Source organism: Myxocyprinus asiaticus, chromosome 41, assembly GCF_019703515.2.
Source record: "Myxocyprinus asiaticus isolate MX2 ecotype Aquarium Trade chromosome 41, UBuf_Myxa_2, whole genome shotgun sequence".
Lineage (NCBI taxonomy): Eukaryota > Metazoa > Chordata > Actinopteri > Cypriniformes > Catostomidae > Myxocyprinus > Myxocyprinus asiaticus.
Window position 1 is genome coordinate 19390868 of NC_059384.1, and position 24964 is coordinate 19415831.

Genomic DNA, 24964 nt, shown 5'->3' on the forward strand with positions numbered 1-24964 from the left:
CGTACGGCTGTACAGCTGCAGGCACCTCTGGGGTGAGAAAGAGATCAATATTTAAGTCCTACTCTAAATCTCCACTTTCACATCGTTTTTGTGTGATGCTGCATCCAAGACGCTAGGTGTCAGTGTAAGTCCAAGACAACTGCAATATTAACCAGTTCAACATGAAAAAATACTGAGTGCAGCTTTAATGTCCTTTGTATGTCTTATAATAGACAAATTAGTTACAATAATGCACTGAATAGCATTGCAGAACAAACAACTCTACTAACAGCATAAAGTGCAATGTGAATACATTAAGAAGGAACATTTCTGTATGCCCCTCTTAAAGCACTAGTAAAATAGTAAAGTAGGAGTTACCCTTGCTTAAACTTCCCCACCAAATACAAGCCTATAAAGAGAAGCTAATGTCTTTAGGAAAGCAGAACTGAAATAATAATAAATGTCGTGATTTATGTACTCAGGTCTGTGCCAGTAAACTAAAGCATTCAAATACATTTAGGCTGAGAATATTGAGAGGCAATCTCCATCATTTCCGTTCGACAAATACTGTTCGGAAATGACGTCAGTGCAGACAATAACATGGCGTCTACGACTGCCGTGCAGGCTATAGACAAACAACATTTAGCGATTCAGTTCAAATAACACTTGTTTATTGTCACCCAAAGACACAAATGGGCAGTATATCTCCGTCGATAATGTTATTTCATATTTGAAGTCCCTGGTCTCTGTATAACATAAGCACTCCATGTCCGAAGGACCTCGGGCTCCCTGGTCGAAGAGGGGTTGCGTGGAGTCGCATCGCCGAGGTAAAACCCTGCTTTAATCGTTTTATTTAACACACGACGTTATCCGGCTTAATCTTCCCGTTTAACCTCTTGTACCCTAAAGCACCATTGTTTTTGATACTTGATAGGTTGCCATTTGTTTGGACGTGTCAGCGTTAATTACGGGCTATGTCACAAATCGTAGTGTGCTGCCTATCAGCACTATTATATACCAGCATTACAATATACCAGCATTGTTTTGGTGTCATATGCGCGATTCGAACGTGCCAAATGCGCTTAAAATGCCTTTAAATGCAGACTAGGTAGGCAGCTCACTTAGTTTTAAAACACAGACACTGTGTGTACTGGACATAACACAAATACAATGTAGTTTGGAAAGATGAGTAAATATTAATATTTAAAAATATTAATATTAAATATTAAAATTGTCATGCAGGAGCACACAATATGGATTTCTCTTTGAATTAGCCAAGTGTTGTTTTATTTTGAAGCTCTGAACAAGAGGTCACCTGAAGTTCAAAGGTTAAAAGAAACCATGTTTAATGTATGACTGAAACCTGCTTATATTTAGAACCAACAGCTGTATCAAAAGGTTGTTGCATTTTATTATGAATATTAAATGATGCATATGGCTAGAGTCTTTTCTATATTTTTGCTTATTGATATTATGCTTGAAATCAATTATAACCAGTTATGCAATCATAACCATATATTCACATCCATGTACTCAGTTTGTTATTCATTCATATTATCACTGTACTATTATAGTTATATTCATGCTCGATGTATTCCTTATATATTCAACTTTGTGTTCAAGTGTCCATACATTCATGTTACCAGAAGTATTTCTTGTATGCTCAAATTGTATGTTAAAACATTACCTCATTCTCTTTGAATGCTCTTGTATATGGGTTTGTTACCTTTTGACCTTATGAGGCTTCAGAGCTGGAACAAGAGAGCATAGTTTATGGTTTTATTATTGTTCCAAGTAATGTACAGACGAGGTCTATTAACACAGAATGTGTCTAGGGCACCTGTGCTCATATTTAGCTGAGATCAGGAAAATTACGGGTACTTTGCAAAGATATACACTATATTGCCAAAAGTATTCGCTCATCTGCCTTTAGACGCATATGAACTTAAGTGACATCCCATTCTTAATCCATAGGGTTTAATATGACGTCGGCCCACCCTTTGCAGCTATAACAGCTTCAACTCTTCTGGGAAGGCTTTCCACAAGGTTTAGGAGTGTGTTTATGGGAATTTTTGACCATTCTTCCAGAAGCGCATTTGTGAGGTCAGACACTGATGTTGGACGAGAAGGCCTGGCTTGCAGTCTTCGCTCTAATTCATCCCAAAGGTGCTCTATCGGGTTGAGGTCAGGACTCTGTGCAGGCCAGTCAAGTTCTTCCACACCAAACTCGCTCATCCATGTCTTTATGGACCTTGCTTTGTGTACTGGTGCGCAGTCATGTTGGAACAGGAAGGGGCCATCCCCAAACTGTTCCCACAAAGTTGGGAGCATGGAATTGTCCAAAATCTCTTGGTATGCTGAAACATTCAGAGTTCCTTTCACTGGAACTAAGGGGCCAAGCCCAGCTCCTGAAAAACAACCCCACACCATAATCCCCCCCTCCACCAAACTTCACAGTTGGCACAATGCAGTCAGACAAGTACCGTTCTCCTGGCAACCGCCAAACCCAGACTCATCCATCAGATTGCCAGATGGAGAAGCGTGATTCGTCACTCCAGAGAACGCGACTCCACTGCTCTAGAGTCCAGTGGCGGCGTGCTTTACACCACTGCATCCGACGCTTTGCATTGCACTTGGTGATGTATGGCTTGGATGCAGCTGCTCGGCCATGGAAACCCATTCCATGAAGCTCTCTATGCACCGTTCTTGAGCTAATCTGAAGGCCACATGAACTTTGGAGGTCTGTAGCGATTGACTCTGCAGAAAGTTGGCGACCTCTGCGCACTATGCGCCTCAGCATCCGCTGACCCCGCTCTGTCATTTTACGTGGCCTACCACTTCGTGGCTGAGTTGCTGTCATCCCCAATCACTTCCACTTTGTTATAATACCACTGACAGTTGACTGTGGAATATTTAGTAGCGAGGAAATTTCACGACTGGACTTGTTGCACAGATGGCATCCTATCACAGTACCACGCTGGAATTCACTGAGCTCCTGAGAGCGGCCCATTCTTTCACAAATGTTTGTAGAAGCAGTCTGCATGCCTAGGTGCTTCATTTTATACACCTGTGGCCATGGAAGTGATTGGAACACCTGAATTCAATTATTTGGATGGGTGAGCGAATACTTTTGGCAATATGTACGAGCGAGTCTGTTGTTTACCTTTTCCACTCAGCCGCAGTTTTTGCACTTCAGTAGGTCAACAATATGACCTGACACCTTGAATTACAGCTTAACTTCATACAGAACTTTCTGTACCTAAAAAGGAAGTGCTTTCTGGCACAGTCTCAAGGGGGTATAAAGACCTTTACAAATCTTTGTGTGTCAGACTAACATCTTTGCTCTTTAGCTCTTCGCATCTGATTCCAACTTTGAGGCCTCATCTCGACTCATTCTGTACTTTAATTTTTCCATTATAATCAAACATTTATTTTCTGTATTATCGCTTTTATTCAGTATTCATTATTTCATTTTTATTCATTTATTAATTTGTACAAATGAAAGTTGTTATTCCTTCTACAAATCATCTGATTTATTGAAGTCATTTCCATCTTCTGGATCTCGCTGCATCATTAAACCATGAATCGCCAAATAATCTGACCCTTTAGTTCAGTCAACAGCAGTTGTGGCATAATATTGACAAACACAAAACATTATTTCATCTTGTTTCTCCTTTAAAAAGCAAACATTTAGGTTACAATGAGGCACTTACAATGGAAGTGAATGGGGCCAATTTATGGAGAGTTTAAACACATAAATGTGAACCTTATAATTTTATAAAAACACTTACATTAATTCTTCATTTAAAACTCATGTGTTATTTGAGCTTTAAAATTGTTTGTCATCATTTTTACAGTCGTTTTATTGTTTACAGCATTCAAGTGTCCTTTACACTTTCTTACACAGAAAAGATAAGCAATTTTATCACACTAAAATCATGTTAACAAACATATTGTTTATGTCTTGTGGCTATACTTTAGAAACAGTGAGTATTTTAACGTTTATGAATTGGCACCATTCACTTTCATTGTAAGTGCCTTACTGGAACACAGATTTTTGCTTTTTTTTTTAAACAAAAGGAGAGGCAAGTCAAATTACATTTTTGTGGTAATCAACATCATGCCACAAATGCTGTCGATTGAGTTTAATTTGTATTGAACCCGGAATATTCCTTTAAGTTAATGTGATTGTAATAATTCTTTATGTACTTGAGGACAAGTACCATTTAGTTATCACAGAGAAGTTTACCTTAGGGCCTCAAATCCTCATTTAAAAGACATCGACTTTCATATATAACCTTACTTACCAGCATGTGGATGTCATCTGTCTTTAGAGCAGGGCAAGTACAAGCAGAGGAAATGTGAACGTCCCTTCACTACAGTGAAGCCGACGGTTGGCCAGGAGGCCTCTAAAAGGTAATATCACTTAAGCATCAAACTCATAACACTGTACTTTTTCCCCCAAGCCATGTATCTTGCCATGGACACACTTTGAGTGTATTTCATCTGCTTAGTTTTATATATATATATATATATATATATATATATATATATATATAAAAAAGTCAGTCTTCTGTTTTGCTCAAATATGCACAAAACATCAATAATTGTCTTACTGCATGTTTTGCAGACAATGGGACATTTAGTTTTTGATGCGTTGATTGTGCTTTGATCGGGAATATTTATGGTATTTTAATGATTGGGGCTTGTTCAATTTGTCATTTAGGTGAATATCTTCAGAATTTAAATTCCTACGGACACAAGAGGTACTGTCCTCTGATTGGCTCGGACACCCCCCTGTGACATGCCCGTGGCCAATCAGAGGTGAGTGTGCTGTGTGTGTTTGTGTGCACTAGAGTGGGAGTATGTGGGGGAGCATCAAGATAGAGTTTGGCTTTCAACAGCAGAAATTAAAGTGCTGAGGTGTGAAAGTTCTTGATGTCCTTCCAGAGGCTTTATTTTAAAGACTAGCATGTTTTTCACCATCTTAAGCCGGCGTAACACTAGCTGATTTTTCAGATGTGAGCTTAATTTACATAATAGCCGGCAAGTAGGCGAGAGACAGAGTGTGCAGTAGTGTCTGCCAGCAGGAGGTCGTTAATCCCTTGATCGTTGCAACTCTCTGTTGAGTTAATGGTTCCGTCACATGGAAAAGCACATCAAAATTTTAGAAAAATCATTCTGTTGCTCTTATGTTCTCGTCAAGTGACCAAGGGGCTTCTTCTTTTACTGAAGAACTGACAAGACGTCACGCTGATCTGAACGTTATTTTCAACAGGGATCACACTCAGTAATTCATAGTGATTCTGTCACTTAGTGTTTTTCCTGGGGTTTTCCTACACTGAAATGACTAATAAAATCAGAAAGCGGAGGCACTACAGTCTGTTTTTACTCACTGAAAGCTGTCCATATGCATTCTATGTAAAGCCTCGAGGGGATAAATACACAATCACACACATTCACAAATTACATTTACTCCATGAATCACAACCTAATTCACCCTGTTATAATTTATGTCATTTTGGCAAGTTCCACGTGACAGAGAATCAGAGAGCGAGAGTTGCGGTGAGCCGACTGAAGAGAGTGAGATCTCAGCGAAACTGTCAACAAGTGTGATACCACCAGCCAAAATCGAGTTGTTTGGAGTCTGCTAGTGTGACACCGGCTTAATATGCACTAAACTACCTACGATGCTGTTCAGTCCTGTTGTTGTTCTTTCAAGGGGACATTTCTCATCTTGTTTATTGATAAGGATCAGCCCTTGAGACTAGGCCTGTCACGATAACTAATTTTTGTCGGACGATATATTTTCCCAGAAATAATTGCGATATACAATATTATTGTCATTTTAAGACCATTTTATGCCACTGATATAATAATAATATAATCGCATAATAAGGGAAGTACACCCTTTCAAAGAGCAATGAACTTTTTATTCTTAAGAATATTCAGACATTTCAGAAAAAAAAAAAAAATTAAAGTCGGGAAGGCCCCTCTCCATCTCCAACTGCGGTTTTTGTTCCTAGCTCGGAAAACTGGATGGGATGGTTATGTTTTAAATGAGCTTTTAGGTTAGTTATATTGCCACTTTTCGTTGCCACTGTTTCCGGCTCGTTCACATTAATGGGCTTTCCTCTCTCATTTGATTTAAAGCCAAAATGTTCCCACATCGGAGCTGTGGAATGCGGCTTTGTAACCAAGTCCATTTTTACATATTCTTCCAAACTTTCTGGCTGGAATTATGCAGTCGTCGGGAAAAACACCTATTAGCCTCGAGTAACATGTAATCTTCACTTTTCACTGTCCGCTCTTGTGTGTGTGGAGGAGCTGCCTGAGCCCCACCCCCGACACAGAGAGCAGACAAGAGGACAGAAGCAGCGCGACTGGCTAAAATGTTGGTGACATTCATTCTTATGTAAACAAACACGCATATAAACACAATGGACAATATCGAGGTCAGCAAAAATGATCGAGGTCATGTTCTCACAAAAGAACACTTATGTGAGAATGCTGTTTGTAGACTACAGCTCAGCATTCAACACCATAGTGCACTCCAAGCTTGATGAGAAACTCCGGGCTCTAAACAGCTCGCTGTGCAGCTGGATCCTGGTCTTCCTGTCAAGCAGACGCCAGGTGGTTAGAATGGGCAGCAACATCTCCTCATCACTGACCCTCAACACTGGAGCCCCGCAGGGCTGTGTTCTCAGCCCACTCCTGTATTCCCTGTACACACATGACTGTGTGGCAACACATAGCTCCAATGCCATCATTAAGTTTGCTTCGATGGTGGTAGGTCTGATGATGAAACAGCCAACAAAGAGGAGGTGCACACTCTGACACGCTGGTGTCAGGAGCACAACCTCTCCCTCAATGTCAGCAAGACAAAGGAGCTTGTGGTGGACTTCAGGAGAAAAGACAGAGAACACAGTCCCATCACCATCAATGGAGCACCGGTGGAGAGAGTCAGCAGCTTCAAGTTCCTCGGTGTCCACATCACTGAGGAACTCACATGGTCCGTCCACACTGAGGCCATTGTGAAGAAGGCTCATCAGTGCCTCTTCTTCCTGAGACAGCTGGGGAAGTTTGGAATGAACCGCCACATCCTCACACGGTTCTACACCAGCACTGTAGAGAGCATCCTGACTGGCTGCATCACTGCCTGGTACGGCAATATCACCGCCCACAACCGCAAAGCCCTGCAAAGGGTGGTGCGAACTGCCAGACACATCATCGGAGGTGAGCTTCCCTCCCTCCAGGACATATATACCAGGCGGTGTGTGAAAAAAGCTCGGAGGATCATCAGAGACTCCAGCCACCTGAGCCATGGGCTGTTCTCACTGCTACCATCAGGCAGGCGGTATCGCAGCATCAGGACCCGCACCAGCCACCTTCATGATAGCTTCTTCCCCCAAGCAATCAGACTTTTGAACTCTTGATCTCCCACGATCAAAATACATCAGCACTGCACTTTATTACTCTTACTCTTATATCTCACACCGGACTGTCATAAATTATATATTATTATATTAGATTCTCTCTTAACAACTTACTATCAACCGACAGCCTGAATGTCAATACAGTACAATACAACCTACTGTACATTCTATATATACTATATATACTTTTTTTATTGTATTGTGTGTATTGTATACTGTACAGTGTATGTTATTATTTGTATATTGTGTTGTGTGTAATTAAATGCATATTAGACTTTAATTGTGTTGTGTTAATCTGATGTTTATTGTAAATTGGTATATGTCTCATCACTTTCACGACTGCTATGTTGCTCGGAACTGCACCCAAGAATTTCACACACTATTGCACTTGTGTATATGGTTGTGACAAAAGTGATTTGATTTGATTCCATATATCGTACGATAAGTTGATAACATAATTATCGTGACAGTCCTACTTGACAATAATATCGTAAATGTTACATTTAAAATGTGATTCCTTCTGGATTGTTGATTGTTCGTGTGAGAGACATCAGTAAACACATACAGTACTGGGCAAAAGTTTTAGGCACTTGTAAAAAGGTTGCATGGTGAGGATGTCTACAAAAATAATGCCATAAATAGTTTTCATTTATCAATTAACAGTTCAGTAAACATAAAAACGCTAAATCAATATTTGGTGTGACCACCTTTGCCTTTAAAACAGCACCAATTCTCCTAGGTACACCTGGACACAGTTTTTCTTGGTTGTTGGCAGATAGGATGTTCCAAGCTTCTTGGAGAATTTGTCACATGTTCTTCTATCTATTTAGTCTCAATTGCTTCTGTTTCTTCATGTAATCCCACACTGACTCAATGTTCAGAGGGCCACCTGAATTGTACTGTATTGACTCTTCTTGACATCATTTATTCGAACATCTGTGTCTTTGCAGGTGCCTAATGGCAGGAGATGTGGAGGTGTACCTTTCCCAAGTGCATGAAGGCAGCGTGTCCTCTGGCTTCCGAGCCTTGTATGAGGAGCGACTGTTGCTTGATGTCACTCTGCTCATTGAGGAACACCACTTCCAGGCACACAAGGCGCTGCTAGCAACGCAGAGTGACTATTTCCGTGTCATGTTCACAGCTGACATGCGGGAACGTGACCAGGATAAGATTCATATGAAGGGATTGACGGCAGCTGGGTTTGGTCACGTCCTTCGCTTCATGTACTATGGTTCCTTGGAGTTAAGCATGCTCACAGTGCAAGAGATCCTGCAGGCTGCCATGTATGTGCAACTCACTGAGGCTGTGGAGTTCTGCTGCTCTTTCCTGCTGGCCAAGATCTGCTTGGAGAATTGTGCTGAGGTCATGCGGTTGCTTGAAGACTTTAGTGTTGGTGTAGAAGGTGTGCAGGAGCAGCTCGATGCTTTTCTGCTGGAGAACTTTGTGCCGCTGATGGCACGACCAGACTTCCTGTCTTATTTGAGTTTGGAGAAATTGATGGCATACTTGGACAGTGACCAGCTGAGTCGATTTCCAGAAATTGAGCTGTATGAGGCGGTGCAGGCTTGGCTGAGACATGATCGGCGACGCTGGAGACATACTGATGCTGTAGTGCAGAACCTGCGGTTTTGCCTCATGACACCAGCAAACGTCTTTGAGAAGGTAAAAATACGTACTCAGTATGGTTAGGGGCCACTCAGGCCGAACGCGTTCTTGCTAGGGATGGGCTTTTTGAGTAATTTTGTACTCTAACAAAAACATAGTAATCGATTACTTGAAATGTAGAATTTAAGTTCAACCTTTGAACCGTGTTTTCTTATGAAAAAATGAGCATTATGCATAAACAACAACATTTAGTTGACACATAGAAATATGCATTCCAAGTCTTCTGAAGCGATACAATCACTTAAAATAATGACAGGATTTTCTGTAAAAACTATTCCTTTAACAATGTCATGCATCCACAGCACCAACAAATGCACTGAGTTGTAATGGCAAGATATAGAAGAAAAGCAGTTTCATTGTTGCTCACGGCAGACGAAGGCACAAAAGAAAATCAAACTGCAATATTCGAGTAGTGTTTTTACTTGTCGAGTATATAAAGCTGAACGAGTACTCGATTAATCGATTACTTGTGCACATCCCTAGTTCTTGCATTAAAAAATGCTAGACAGTGTTTTTTAAAAGGTTAAAATATATATGCTCAGAGTAATCGCGATCTTCATTTAAACAATGTCAATATCCATACTTTAAATCTCAAGATCAATCTTTTATTCTAGCCTATTTTCTGTGAGTGGCTGCATGAAAATGTATTTGTAGAGTGCCTGCAGTTCAGCTGAACTAACTTGTCAAACATATAAGTTGAACATAAAAAATGAAAGAACAATAGAGAACAACCACCACCAAATTAATATGTAAAATTTATATTTTTGCAATTTAACAAGAAGGTCCCTTGTACAATTTACAGCATTAGCTAAGAGAGAGAACTTCTTTCATTTGCAAGCAAAATGGACATCAAAGCTTAAATTATATAAAAAGGAATCAAATCAAAATAATCATAATCGAATCGAGAGCTTATGAATTGGAATCGAATCGAATCTGGAAATCTGTATCTTACCCAGCCCTAGACACAGCCCTGGAGTTCATCGAATGGAACAGTATGCATGTCTCCAGATGCATTTTTTAAAAGTTGAAGCTCTTTTAACTTGACACTGTGTGTTGAATATGCTGTGTGAGGTACTGAAAAACCAGCAAGATGCTACACAACAGTTAAAGATATCCATCTAGTGCATGTTCAGAGCCCCTTAAGATACAGACAAAAGCATGTTTTTATTTTTATTTATTTATTTTTTTTCCCCTTTTCCCCCCAATTTGGAATGCCCAATTCCCAGTGCGCTTTTAAGTCCTCATGGTCGCGTAGTGATTCGCCTCAATCCAGGTGGCGGAGGATGAATCCCAGCTGCCTCCGCGTCTGAGACAATCAATCCACACATCTTATCACGTGGCTTGTTGAGCGCGTTGCCACGGAGACATAGCGCATGTGGAGGCTTCTCGCCATCCACCGCGGCATCCGCGCTCAACTCACCACGTGCCCCACCGAGAACAAACCACATTATAGCGACCACGAAGAGGTTATCCCATGTGACTCTACCCTCCCTAGCAACCGGGCCAATTTGGTTGCTTAGGAGACCTGGCTGGAATCACTCAGCACGCCCTGGGATTCGAACTAGCGAACTCCAGGGGTGGTAGGCATGTTTTTATTTTGAAACTTGTCTGCAGTATGTAAGTGCTTTTTGTTTCTTTTTTCGGCATATAGGTGAAGACATCTGAGTTTTATCGTTATTCTCGCCAACTGAGGCTGGAAGTGGACCAAGCCCTCAGCTACTTTCATCAGGTGAATGAACAACCACTGGCTGAAACCAAGTCCAACCGTATCAGATCAGTGAGACCCCAGACTGCTGTATTCCGTGGAATGATTGGCCACAGCATGGTCAATAGTAAGATCCTCCTGTTGCATCGGCCCAAGGTGTGGTGGGAACTAGAGGGCCCGCAAGTTCCGCTCCGCCCCGATTGCCTGGCCATTGTCAACAATTTCGCCTTCCTGTTGGGTGGTGAAGAGTTGGGTCCGGATGGAGAGTTTCATGCTTCTTCGAAGGTTTACCGCTATGATCCCAGACAGAACTCTTGGCTTCGTATGGCTGACATGTCCGTGCCAAGATCAGAATTTGCCGTCGGCGTCATTGGGAAGTATGTTTACGCCGTCGCAGGCCGCACTCGCGACGAGACGTTCTATTCTACAGAGCGTTATGACATCGTTGAGGACAAGTGGGAGTTTGTAGATCCATACCCCGTTAATAAGTATGGGCATGAAGGCACGGTGCTTAACGGGAAGCTGTATATCACTGGTGGTATCACCTCATCTTCCACCTCAAAACAAGTATGTGTCTTCGATCCGGGGCGGGAAGGAACATCCGACCACCGCACACGCCGTATGCCCATCCTCACCAACTGTTGGGAGAACAAGTCAAAGATGAACTACGCTCGTTGCTTCCATAAAATGATCTCCTACAATGGGAAGCTGTATGTGTTTGGTGGGGTGTGTGTGATACTGCGTGCCTCATTTGAGTCCCAGGGCTGCCCTTCAACAGAGGTGTATGACCCAGAGACAGATGAATGGACTATTCTTGCCTCTATGCCTATTGGACGCAGTGGGCATGGAGTGGCAGTGTTGGACAAACAGATCATGGTGCTTGGAGGACTTTGTTACAACGGTCACTACAGTGACTCTATCCTTACCTTTGACCCTGAGGAGAATAAGTGGAAAGAGGATGAGTATCCTAGAATGCCTTGCAAACTGGATGGGCTGCAAGTGTGCAGTTTGCACTTCCCAGAATATGTTCTGGAACATGTGAGACGCTGCAGCTGAGGCTGTTTTTGTAACTTCTGGACAGTTTAGGAGAAAATGTTTACAGGTGTGAAAAGTAATACTAATTAAGCTTTTAAACTGTAGGCCAGTGCTTTATTTAAGAAAAAAAAAAAATCCTTTTTAGGCTTTCATTGTAGTAAGGAAGGTTTGTTATTTGGTCAAAGCTGTTGGTCAATTTTCAGAACTGGCTCTCTCATGAGACCAAATAAATACAAACCTTTTTGGTCATACATTTTGACTCACTGCACTGTAATCATTACCCTGTAGAGCACATAATATTTCTCATGTTTCACTTCATTGTCTTCTGAGATGTTCTACTGTATCCCTTCATTCTGTTCACAAGTGTTTTAGAGGAAGTCATGTTTGATGCATACATATTCCACAACATAAATCTAAGTAGTCTGCTGCATAAAGTAGCTAAAAAAAGGAAACTGAATGAAGTAGAAGTTTTACAACTCAAGAAAAATATTTAAAAATCCCTAGTTCTGTCTTTTTCTTTAACATTTACTAATCTAAGAATGCATTTGTGCTGATACTAGTGATGTTGTAGTGGATTTTGATTATAATGACTATGATTGTAAAGATTTTAATTCTAATGATGATGTTGACAAGCATTGCACTTGTACTAGGGCGTATATTACTGCTCTACAAAAACAATCGGTCCACCACTGGTGACTGCTATGAGAGAATGGGAAGGGCAGAGATTAGTGGACATACTCCAACCTTTAGTGGTTGTGCTTATGCTTATTACTCTTTTTATTTTATTATTTTTTTTATTTTTATTATTTATTAAAATGGCAGAGCCTTGCCATGATCCAGTCAGTGTAATGTAATGAGCTACTTTTGTGGGTGTCTCTCTCACTCTCATTGTTTCATGAGCAAAAGGGCTAAAGCACATTTGCATATTGTTTAATGTCTACTTCATAACAGCACTTCTAAGATCTGTTGTACTGAGGCTTATTCCACCCTGTATTAAAATCAATTAGGCTATGGTTAAGCCTGAGCTTTGATGGTGTTTGGCACCATGTAACTTCCTGTTATGCTTCAAGTCTTTCTCCTCTTTACCCTACATGGATGCTGTGTGTTACTACAGAGTTCCTGATTGATCTGTACTTCCTCAGACACTAACTTATATGACCTTTTGTCTCTGTCTTGTTTTTCTCATCCAAAATTCATGTTAACGTCATGTACATATAGATACCAAACTGTGGTCTGTGAGGGTCAAGCTGTAATAATATTATGCGCAGATTTGCCAGAAGTAGATTTTAACCTTGTCTTGTTATCCTTTAGCAGATTAACAGGCAATTATTCCATTATAATAATCCATAGCCCTGTATGTTGTACTACACTCCACACCAATATTGTACTTGAGAGGAATATAATCAGATTGCTAACGTGTTTACCATAATCTGATGGTTCATTGGTATTTGGAAACTTTGTAACTAATTTACAGAAATAAATGTTCTTACTGTCCAGCTCTCTATTTTTTCTAATTGAATACAAGAAACACATGTGACCTGCTCCATTATTTTGAGTCTCTTTTACCCAGAAACGCAGTCTGAGTTTTATGTACTAAAGTGAAAAGCTTTCTATTGGTGTAGTCATAATGTTTCTACTCTAAACCATTGTTAAGATGTAATCATTTGAATGTTGGATGAGACTTTTTGCTTTAGTGCATAAAACTCAATATGTTTCTTGGTCAAAGTGACTCAAAACAATCAGGTCACATATTATTAGAACATGGTGTGTTGCATGTTTAGTTTTAAAGTATATTTGAGCCATGCATCTCTTCTTGAGGTATCAACATCTGATCCTGTGGGTTCAACCCTTTAAGAGGATCCAATAGCAGGACATGCATGGTGACCATAAGCCTGTTCTATTTAGTCTGACGGAGCATTTGTATTAAACTGAATGGGAGAATGTGGAACGGCCAATATGGCAGATGTAAAAAAAAAAGTAAGTCCCGCCTTACAGGAAAAAGAGCCAATCATCTTTTAAATACAGACATCGCCTGTCAGTCAACTTGAGAATGCGAACTCGTATAAGCTGGACCCAGGGCTGTAGCTAGTGGGTGAAAGGTGGTAACGATTCTAGGGGCCCACAGGTCCAGGAGGGCACCACAACAAATTCTAAACTGTATAACTTACAATGGCCCTGGCTGGAAAATAGCATTTTTAGTATTATCTGAGCAAAAGAAGCACAATTTATGATACCAGTGTTGTCAGATTTTACTGCTGAGAACAAATATGTTCTTTGATCGGTATCTTGACCAACTGTTTTGGAGATTTTAGTCTTTCCCCATTCAAGTAGATAGGAGCTGTACTTTCATGCTGATTTTATCTATAGAAAATAGCTGCCTAGGAGAGTTCCAAAGATGGCCAATGTCGCCGAGTGGACTGACTTGCCTTAAAAAAGGGACTTTGGTCAATGTGTCACAATATCTGACAGAAAAGCAACAAAGCTGAATTTTGTGCTATATTGAGAAAGACATTTGTTGGAAGGTGCCTTCTAATTATTGTGTGTATTGTTGGTCACTGAGGGCTTAGTTATAGAAATGGTTTAGTTCATTTGTGTTAAGATTTATAACTGTTTTTATTTTATTTCATTTTAAGGATCCAGTAATTATGGCTTCTGCTCTTTTTTATTTGTATTTTTATTAATATTGACCATAGGACTTCAAAGCAAAAAGTGAAATTATTATTTTCTTCTTTCTTATAATAAACACCAATTCAGCACACTTAAATATTTAAGAGAATTGTATTACGAGAATACATCAATCAGCAGCAATTACAGTCATGAATCTTTCTAGACACTCTTTTCAAGAGGCCAAATCAAAATGTAAAGCCATCTTTACACTGCAAAGGTGGCACGGAAGCTGCATCTAAAGTGGCATTTGGTGTATTTAGACAGACTACTTAATGCTGTTCAGAGGTAACATAAATACATTTACACAGCAATTACAATTGCATAAGTAATGTTACAAGATTAATTTTTTAATATAAAAGTATGAATATAGAAATATAAAATGACAGATAATTTGAAATTATACTTTTAAATATGAAACTAACTTATTAAATATATGCTCTATCATGATGAAGAAAAAATAAAAAGTTTAAGGCTGCTCTGATGCTGCTTTTCATTTACACAGAACCAAAGCAGCATCGGAACTGCGTTTGATACTATGGGTTGAGGTGGGTCATGCAGGCATAATTTAGTCTAGCTTTTATGCTGCATTGCATCTTTACACAAAAATTGAAGCAGACACAGAGCAGCCTTAACTCGGTTGTATAATGACGCCTTAAAGGGATAGTTCAGCCAAAATTACAATTCTCTCATCATGTACTCACCCTCATGCCATCCCAGATCAGTATTTTTTTTTCTTCTGATAAAAACAAACAAACTTAAATATTGATCTGTTTCTCACTCAGTCTATCATATCACTTTTGAAGATATAGATTCATAGATAAAGACTTATGGATTACTTTTATGCTGCCTTTTTATGTTTTTTGGACCTTCAAAGTTCTGGCCACCATTCACTTGCATTGTATGGACCTACAGAGCTGAGATATTTTTCTTGTTTGTGTTCAGCAGAAGAAAGAAAGTCATACATATCTGGGATGGCTTGAGGTTGAGTAAATTCTGTGATCTTTAGGTGAACTGTCCCTTTAAGACACTGATAATGTCTGGACATGAAGAACAGTTATGTACCTAACCTCGGTTCCCTGAGACGAAGGGAACAAGACATTGCGTTCTGCTAACGCATTTGGGGAGTGTACTTCCAATATTCTAATATTGGCTATGGTGTTTGAGCCCCGCCCTTTTAGGCATGAAGCTGTCTGCTATAAAAGCAGGCGTGCAAACACCACTCCTCCGAATTTTCTGACTGAGGGACAAAGAGCGCATTGCTCACACCTCAAAGAACTCTGAATCTTGTAGTGCAGCTAGCATTCGCAATGTCTTGTTCCCTTCGTCTCAGGGAATCGAGGTTACATGCATAACTGAGACATTCCTTTGAGACTCAGTAAACTTGACATTGCGTTCTGCTAACGCATACGGGGAACAGAATCCCATCATGCCGCACTACACGACATAACCTCCCAGAGAGGAAACATGATGCTGCAGTCTCATGGGACGGCGACCGACATGAGTATGCCTCAGTGAGTGACCCTCGTGTTGGGCCAGGAGGGGAGCACTCAGAATGGATATATGAATTATAGTCATATAGTATGACTTAACCACTTCACAAACCAGTCGGGAAGGTAGTTTATTTATAGTGAAAGATCTTGTGACTTTATGGTAAATTACAATGGCCTGAATTCAGGTGGTTGTGTAAAATGATGGGGAGCCCATACTTAAAGGGAGGGGCATAAGTATACGTTTGGCAAACAAAATAGCAAGCGTTCTAACAGAGTACTTGTGAAGAGAGAGATGATACGTCTAGGTTGTAAAACCTTGCAAATGTGTTATGAAAAGACCATCCTGCTGCAAAACATATGTCTTCGTCCATGCCCATGAGAAGGCCATGCCTCTAGTTGAGTATGCTTTAACACCAATTGGGCAAATTTTAACCTGCAATCTTGAGATAAACAGCGGCAGCGGTGTTACACCGTATTCTGCTATACAAGTTCAGGGGAAACTTTCAACGGTGGAAAACCAGACTTTTAAATATTACATTTTATAAATGCAACGACTGGAATTATTCGGTTGAAGGGGGTACCAAACTGTAAATCCTGAACAAAACAGTTTGGTGAATACATGTTTACACATTAGCTTCCACTCATCTGACAAACAATGAAAGTAGCTACGTGGTTAGCTAATTAGCTATAAGCTCATTGTCACGGAGAGTAAAATATGGACATTGTTTATTTTACTTTCCAGCATTGCGTCTCACCAACTAGGTAACAATGTAGTGTGAAATCAACACTTAACAGACACAATCCACCACCGCACCATTGTCTGCTGAGCTGCAAAAAGATGCTCTGATGTTTACCTTTCAATCTGCTACATTACTTACTGCACTGACAAACTATAGCTGGCTAACACAGCAAACAAATATGATAAACATGAGTTACATGGTTGTCAGGGACAGGGTTAACGTTATATTAGTTATATTGAAAAGGGAAAATGATGGGGTCATTGTTTATTAACTTTCCAGTATGTATTTCACAAACTAGTTAGCAACTTACCGAGAAGACACCGCTTAACTCCGCACCGCTTAACTCCGCCCTGTGTACAGAACCACGTCGCTCAGCTCTGTAAACAATGGAGTCAGAGCACGCTCTGTTGGACAAACTACGTTATGACACCAATTCTAAATCATTGTTTTCTGCATTATATGTTCTGAAAAAAGTTTTCATATCTGCGCATATCGGTAAACATATACGCTGATACCGATATATCGGTGAAAGGCTAATATATATCGATTGGCACTAAACAACATATTGAACAGCATTTTGAACAACAATATTCCTTTCCCAAAAACAGCAGTGGGGAAGAGGGGAACAGTTTTGTGTGTCAGGATGCTTTGCTGCATTGTGTGTGTGTGTGGGGGGGGGGTTCCCGTCGGGCGGCTGCCTTCAGGGCCACGGCTTGCGTGGCTTTACCAGCGGCACGGCAGCAACATTTGATGGCACTGAGGCAGCTGGTGTGGGGTTTTTAGCCAGGTGCTGGACTGAGACAGAGCAGGAGCGAGGCGGTTGTGATGAAGTATTGCTCCGTTGTGGCATAAAATGTCTCATAGCCTATGACTGTTGCTAAGTCATGACGTAACGCTCAGCAATTCTATTCACAGAGCCTCTAAAAAGGCTGGCTGGAGACACTGGAGTATCAAATAAAGCGGCTTTTCCCGAGTCACACATTTCGTGAGGGTCAGCAAGATGTGATGATCCAAAAACACCAGGTTGCTCATTGACTTGCCAATGACTTGTGCAGTGATTTTCGTGGCTTGCAGCACTAAGTTCGTAGCAGTGCGGAGCTCTTTGAACATCTCTGGATCGTAGCCTTGCTCATCCATTTGTTTGAGGAGCTTAGCATGGAAAACTTGGAGCACCATCATCGCGTGGAGTGCTGAACCAGTTTGGCCTGCCGCTGAGTATGCACTTCCAGCCAGTGCGGATGTTAGAATCAGAATCAGAATGAGCTTTATTGCCAAGTATGCTTACACATACAAGGAATTTGTCTTGGTGACAAGAGCTTCCAGTACACAACAATACAAAAACAGCAACAAGACTTTTAAAAAATAATTAAAATAGAATAAAAAATAGATAAATATTGAAAAGAAAAAAGTATACATAAAATACACAATAGACAATATATATATATATATATATATATATATATATACACATATATACATACATATATATGAATATATATATATACATACATACACATACACATATGTAGTGCAAATCTAAATACAAATCGGTTATGTACAGTGCAAGGGAATGTAATGGCAGAAGAGGTAGGATGTGTTGGATAATATAAAAAGACTAAGCTGTGTATTGCACATTAATTATTGCTCAAAGGGGCAGTTTTAACTGTTCATGAGATGGATAGCCTGGGGGAAAAAAACTGTTCCTGTGCCTGACGGTTCTGGTGCTCAGAGCTCTGAAGCGTCGGCCAGAAGGCAACAGTTCCAAAATGTAGTGGGCAGGGTGAGTGGGGTCCAGAGTGATTTTACCAGCCTTTTTCCTCACTCTGAAAGTGTATAGTTCTTGAAGGGGGTGCAGGGGGCAACCAATAATCCTCTCAACAGTCCGAACTGTCCTTTGTAGTCTTCTGATGTCTGATTTCGTAGCTGTACCAAACCAGACAGTTATTGAAGTGCAGAGGACAGACTCAATGACCGCTGAGTAGAACTTTATCAGCAGGGCCTGTGGCAGGTTGAACTTCCTCAACTGGTGAAGGAAGTACAACCTCTGCTGGGCCTTTTTCACAATGGAGTCAATGTGGGTCTCCCACTTCAGGTCCTGTGAGATGGTAGTGCCCAGGAACCTGAATGACTCCACTGCTGCCACAGTGCTGTTTAGAATGGTGAGGGGGGACAGTGTTGGGGGGTTCCTCCTAAAGTCCACAATAATTTCCACCGTTTTGAGCGTGTTCAGCCCAAGGTTGTTTTGACTGCACCAGACAGAAAACACAGCTTAGAAAGATGAACGGGGCGTGAGTTCCAGGCCCTGCTACTCACCAGGCAGAGATGTTCCGCTACCACCTCTTTCATGGGGGTTAGTTGGGCATAATCGTTTTCTTCTCCGTGATCCACATTAGAGAGAATGAAATCGCTGCACACGGTTGAGCTGAATAGTGTGCGCGCCAGGATTTTGACAGATCGTTATGAACTTCAGGGAAGAACGGAGCAGATCTACGGGACGCGGTCACTTTACGGCGTCTGGACTGCAGGAACCATTCATCAAGGTGAGATTGTGTAGGTTCCTCTGGAGGAGACCACTTGATATCGAGCTCTTCGACCACCCTTGAAAGGACGCAAAGCATCTCCTTGTCAATGGTGCATACATGCTCCTCGCCCTTGCTAGGGGAAGAGGCGGTAGCATCATCCACTGACCACTCGCATGATGCAGCAAGAGACATGACATCGTCATCATCCCCAGCATCAGAACCGCCAAACAAAACAAGGCCGTGCATAATGTAACGGCATAGACACGTTACAGGGAGATTGAGGTGCTCACGGTGCGTGTGCCGGCACGAGGACCACCTCAAATTAATCCTGCTCGACCTCGCGGCCCCACGTGCCTCCTCGTGTGATCCCTTGGGTGTCACAGAAGAGGCAGGTGGGAGGGCTTGTGAGGCTGGATCGTCCCTCAGAACGAGGGTGATTCACGAGCGAAGCGTCTTGAGACTCATGCCCTCGCAGTGAGGGCAGTCTGTCTCCAGACAATGAATGCAGCTCTCATGCTGATCTGATGGCGGGATGTGCCTCTCGCACAAGGAACACTTATGGAACGACATCTTTAAAAAGACACGAACACGTAAGCGACTATTTTATATATGTATATATACACACACACAATATAACAATATACAATTGCTTATAAGGATACACAACTCCTGCTGAAGCGCCATGTGGGGAATCAGGATGCTGAAGCGGCCCGTTCACCAGCGAAGCGTCAAGTGGCGAGGGCGGAGTGATGTTCGCCGGAGCACTCCAGGCGATCAGAGAGTCTTCTCATTGCTGTGAAGATCCCGATGCTGACTCATGTAGTCGATGGCGAATCAGAAAATTCTGAGGAATGGTGTTTACGCGCCTGCTTTTATAGCAGACAGCTTTGCGCCTAAAAGGGCGGAGCTCAAACACCATAGCCAATATTAGAATATTGGCATTATTGTAGAGAGGTTTCAACTAGGTCATGTGGAAGGACACTCTCCATATGCATTAGCATAACGCAATGTCAAGTGTACTGAGTCGTAAGGGAACAGACTTTCAACCAAAGAACTTTGAAACAGTCAATCTGTTGTAGGAGCCCCCTTGGCCACTTAGGTGGACTTGTGCTCAAATGAAGGTTACATTTTGTACAGTCTTCTATGATCTCTAGCATTTGTAACTTTTTTTTACATTTTTAACCGTATAATGCATTGTGTGAGCTTTCACGATATATCTATATATTTTTTTTTCTCTTTTGTAATTAATTTTTTTATTAAATCTTATAATAACAAGAAACATACACTATATTGCCAAAAGTATTCGCTCATCTGCCTTTAGACGCATATGAACGTAAGTGACATCCCATTCTTAATCCATAGGTTTTAACATGGCCTACCACTTCGTGGCTGAGTTGCTGTCATTCCCAATCGCTTCCACTTTGTTATAATACCACTGACAGTTGACTGTGGAATATTTAGTAGCGTGGAAATTTCACGATTGGACTTGTTGCACAGGTGGTATCCTATCACAGTACCACGCTGGAATTCTCTGAGCTCCTGAGAGCGGCCCATTCTTTCACAAATGTTTGTAGAAGCAGTCTGCATGCCTAGGTGCTTCATTTTATACACCTGTGGCCATGGAAGTGATTGGAACACCTGAATTCAATTATTTGGATGGGTGAGCGAATACTTTTGGCAATATAGTGTGTGTATATATATATATATATATATATATATATATATATATATATATGCATACATACATACACATACATATACACACATACTAATCATACTCACTTAAGAACTATACTACAATACTCTCTCCACACCCCACCCGAGAGCCCCCCAAAAATTCCAAATACCTGCCTCATTTCCGGACAAACAAATCTAAATCACCCCGTCTTCCCAATGACACCTCCTCATAAGCCGCTACCCTCCCCATCTCCGTGCACCACTCCGGATATGGGGGCGTACCAGCTGACCTCCAACCCCTCAAAATAACCTGCCTGGCGATCATCACACAGGTCAGAACCCAGTTCTCAATATGGCCATCCCCCACATCGATGACTACCCCATCGCCCAGAACACAAAGTCTGGGGCAAAACGAAAACCCGAGTGCCCACCACGTCGCACACAAAATTCTGAACCTTCGACCAGAATTTCTGTATCTCGACACACAACCAAAAAACATGGGCCATGTCTCCATCTTCCGATTGGCATCTCCAGCAGGTGGGTGTGTCTTTAAGACCAAGCCTATACAGTCTAGAGGGGGTCCAATAAAATATATGCAAAATTTTTAATTGTATAAGACGCACCCTTGCATCTCTAGATGCAGACTTAACATTTTTAAGAATCTTAGCCCACACTCCTTCCTCCAATGCCAAGTTGAAATCTTTCTCCCTTACTCTTGTGAGAGAAGTTACGGCTCTGCCATATGATCAAGGCAACATTTAAATAAGTGTCCAATTTAAACAATCTTAGACTTTAATCCATACCGAGTGTAAATGCGAAATAACGGGGTGTAACTTAACTTTTCCGATTAGTTTGATAGAGATGCTTTGTAATGGCAAAATATGAGCAAGAACTGCCTGTTCAATAACAAACCAGGGAGGGCTCTCTCAGGTGGAAGTGACCAATGAGCCAAATGTCTGAGACTGAACGCATAGTAATAAAACAGAATCTTGGGTAGGCCTAGCCCACCTTTGTCTATCGGCCTATGTAATTTATTAAAATGCAATCTGGGACGTTTACCATTTCAAATGAAGGACTTCGCTATGCTATTAAATTGATTGAAATAAGAGAGGGGGACATCTACAGGGAGAGATTGTAGCAGGTAGTTAAATTTTGGAATACAATTAATTTTAATAACATTAACCTTCCCAATCATCGATAGATTTAATGAAGCCCACCTGCCCACATCGCTCGAAAACCTTTTTAATAAAGGGTCAAAATTAACACTAACTAAATCACACAAATTTGCTGGGAATAAAATCCCCAATACTTAATTCCCTGTTTGGGCCACTGGAAGGCACCCGGCTGGAAAACCGTTACTGGACAATACGCTGTCAGAGCCAAAGCTTCGGATTTAGACCAACTGATTTTGTATCCTGAGAACTTGGAAAAGTAATTAATAATTTTGTGGAGGCAAGACATAGATCTAGTAGGGTCAGAAACGAACAATAAAATATAATGTGTGTAAAGCAGAAGCTTATGCGCCACACCTCCCGCAATCACCCCTGGAAAATCATCCTCCTTTCTTATCGCGGCTGCTAATGGTTCCAGGGAAAGACAGAACAATAATGGGGAAAGAGGTCAACCCTGCCGGGTGCCCCAATCCAGAGTACAATAATCTGAAATTAATCCATTTGTCTGTACCGCTGCTACAGGGTAATCCAACCAATAAATGTACTCCTGAACCCATACATTTCCAAAATCTTAAAAAGATAATCCCATTCTACCATATCAAACGCCTTTTTGGCGTCAAGTGAGATGGCAGCGACCGGAGACTGATCATTCGCTACTGACCACATGATATTGATGAGACGCCTAATGTTATCAGAAGAGCTACGGCCTCAAATAAACCCCACCTGACCTATATGTATAAGAGATGCCATAACCTTACTTAATCGGTTAGCCAAAATTTTTGATAAAATTTTTACATCTAGTTGGATCAGGGAGATTGGATGGTAACTTTTACACTCGCTTGGATCTTTGTCCTTTTTAAGAATCAGACTGATCCGGGCTTGTGTGATGGTTGGAGGAAGCTTTCCATTCTTTAATGATTCAGTATAAACTTCTAACAAAAGTGGAGCCAGTTCTGTAGCATAGGATCTAAAAAATTCTGCGGCAAAACCATCTGGCCCCGGAGCCTTGCCAGTAGGTAGGGACTTAATTACCTCGTCAAGTTCCTCCAGGGTTATCTCAGAATCAAGAGAGTTTTTTTGCTCAGTCTTCAGTTTAGGAAGATCTAATGGTTCCACAAAGTTTCTAATATCTTCATCAGTAGACGAAGACGTGGAACTATAAAGATCAAGATAGAATTATTTAAAGGCATTATTAATATCAATGGCCGAGGTACAAATTTCACCTCACAAATTTGTAAGGCAAAATTACATAACATCAAATATTTTGTAAAACAAACCCCAGCCAAAGAACATGTAGACTCATTCACAGAACTGTCTCGAAGGTGTGTTCCTTCACAAAACAAATTCCAGCCGATATAAAGCCATTCATTTTCCTCAGACAGACAAACAAATCTTCAGTGAGCCAGCTGAAGAGTGCAGTAGATGATGTCCCACAAAAATACTCCACAATTCATACTCCAACCAACAGGAGGCATAAGCACAAGGAACTGACAGATTCATCCATAACTGTCCCGAAGTAATGTTATTTAACAAAACAAGCTCCAACCACTAGACGGAACCAGCACAAAAGGAAACGAAACATGCATCCCGGTTCCTCGGATGGTCAAGAGTCAATTCACTCGGAGGCCGCATAAAAGTATATCCCATGATTTACACAGTCCGCCAACTTTATAAAAGACATCAAGGCATGTAGATATTTTGCGGTCATCCGTAGTGTCTATTCTCAATCTGCCCGGGAACTTCATTGTAAAAGTGATCTTCCGTCAATGCAAAAGTTTCTTTAAGGAAAAGTGTTAATCCACAAAACAAACTCCAGCCGCTTGGTGGAGCCAATGCAAAAAGAAACAAAAATGGCGCCCAGCTTCCTCCGAAAGCCAGAGTATGTACAGTGAGTCAATCCACTCACAAGAAAAACACCCAATGGTTACTCACCCAATGTTTCAATAAAAGACATTGCCTGATTGGGACATGTAAATACTTCCTTGGTGTTTATTCTCAGTCTGGCCGGAAACATCAGAGCAAAAGTGATCTTCCACTGATGTAAGAGTTTCTTGCATTCCTTAAACCGATCGCGTTTCTCTCTTGTCGAGTTTGCAAAGTCCGGGAACAAGAAAATATTGTAATTCTTCCAAGAAAGCTTTCCTTTGCTCCTCGCCTGGTGCATCACGAGATCTTTATTGGATGATCTCAAAAATTTGGCCAGAATCGATCGGGGCCTGTCTCCCTCAGCAGATCTGCGAGCCGGGACTCTGTGAGCTCGCTCGATTTCCAGCTTGTGGCCTGTTATGTTGATCAGACTCGAGAAAAGCTCATCTAGCAATTTCACCATATCTCTGCCCTCTTCATGCTCAGGAATTCCAACAATTCGAATGTTATTCCTGCGGCTTCTATTCTCAAGATCTTCAAGCTTTTCAAGAACATGTCGTTCCAAATCAACTTTGGTCGTGGGCGGATTAGCGGCCAATTCCCTCTCTGATGACTCCAAATAATCAATTCGTCTCTCAACATCTGTCACTATTGTGACCTACTCAGAGAATTTTTTTTTCCATGGCCATAATCGATCGACGTATTACAGCGAGATCCTCCAAGTCCGCAAGTACCTTCGTCAACATCGCCGACATGTTGGACAGTTGACACTGGATTCCTTCTTCCGCCGCGCCATCCAAATCGAGTCCCCGGTCCATAGGCCTGTCTGGGCTTTCATCTTGAACCTGTAAGTGTCTTTTAATGTCTCCAGAGCCTGAGGAATTTGACTTATTTGCCATGTTTACCTCAAACAGCAAATGTGTAACTGGGTGTAACGAATTTCACCGGATTATATCATGAAAATAATTAAAAAAATTAGCAAAGTGCATAGAGCTGTCTCTCACACTTAT

The 24964-nt window shown here is 41.3% G+C and overlaps 1 protein-coding gene across 2 annotated transcripts; it reads left to right on the forward strand.

Annotated features, from left to right (window-relative positions):
• The first annotated feature begins 566 nt into the window (after positions 1-566).
• On the forward strand, positions 567-13310 carry LOC127432105 (kelch-like protein 15). 2 transcript variants are annotated; one of them, XM_051682917.1, is made up of 5 exons: positions 757-806; positions 4314-4395; positions 4706-4803; positions 8366-9077; positions 10732-13310. In XM_051682917.1, the coding sequence occupies exons 3-5, from the start codon at positions 4784-4786 to the stop codon at positions 11839-11841; spliced, it is 1842 nt and encodes a 613-aa protein (XP_051538877.1). In that variant the 5' UTR covers positions 757-806; positions 4314-4395; positions 4706-4783; the 3' UTR covers positions 11842-13310. The 2 variants fall into 2 exon arrangements, with proteins under 2 accessions (XP_051538876.1, XP_051538877.1); XM_051682916.1 differs by lacking the exon at positions 4706-4803 and having other exon boundaries at positions 567-806.
• Positions 13311-24964: the final 11654 nt, after the last annotated feature.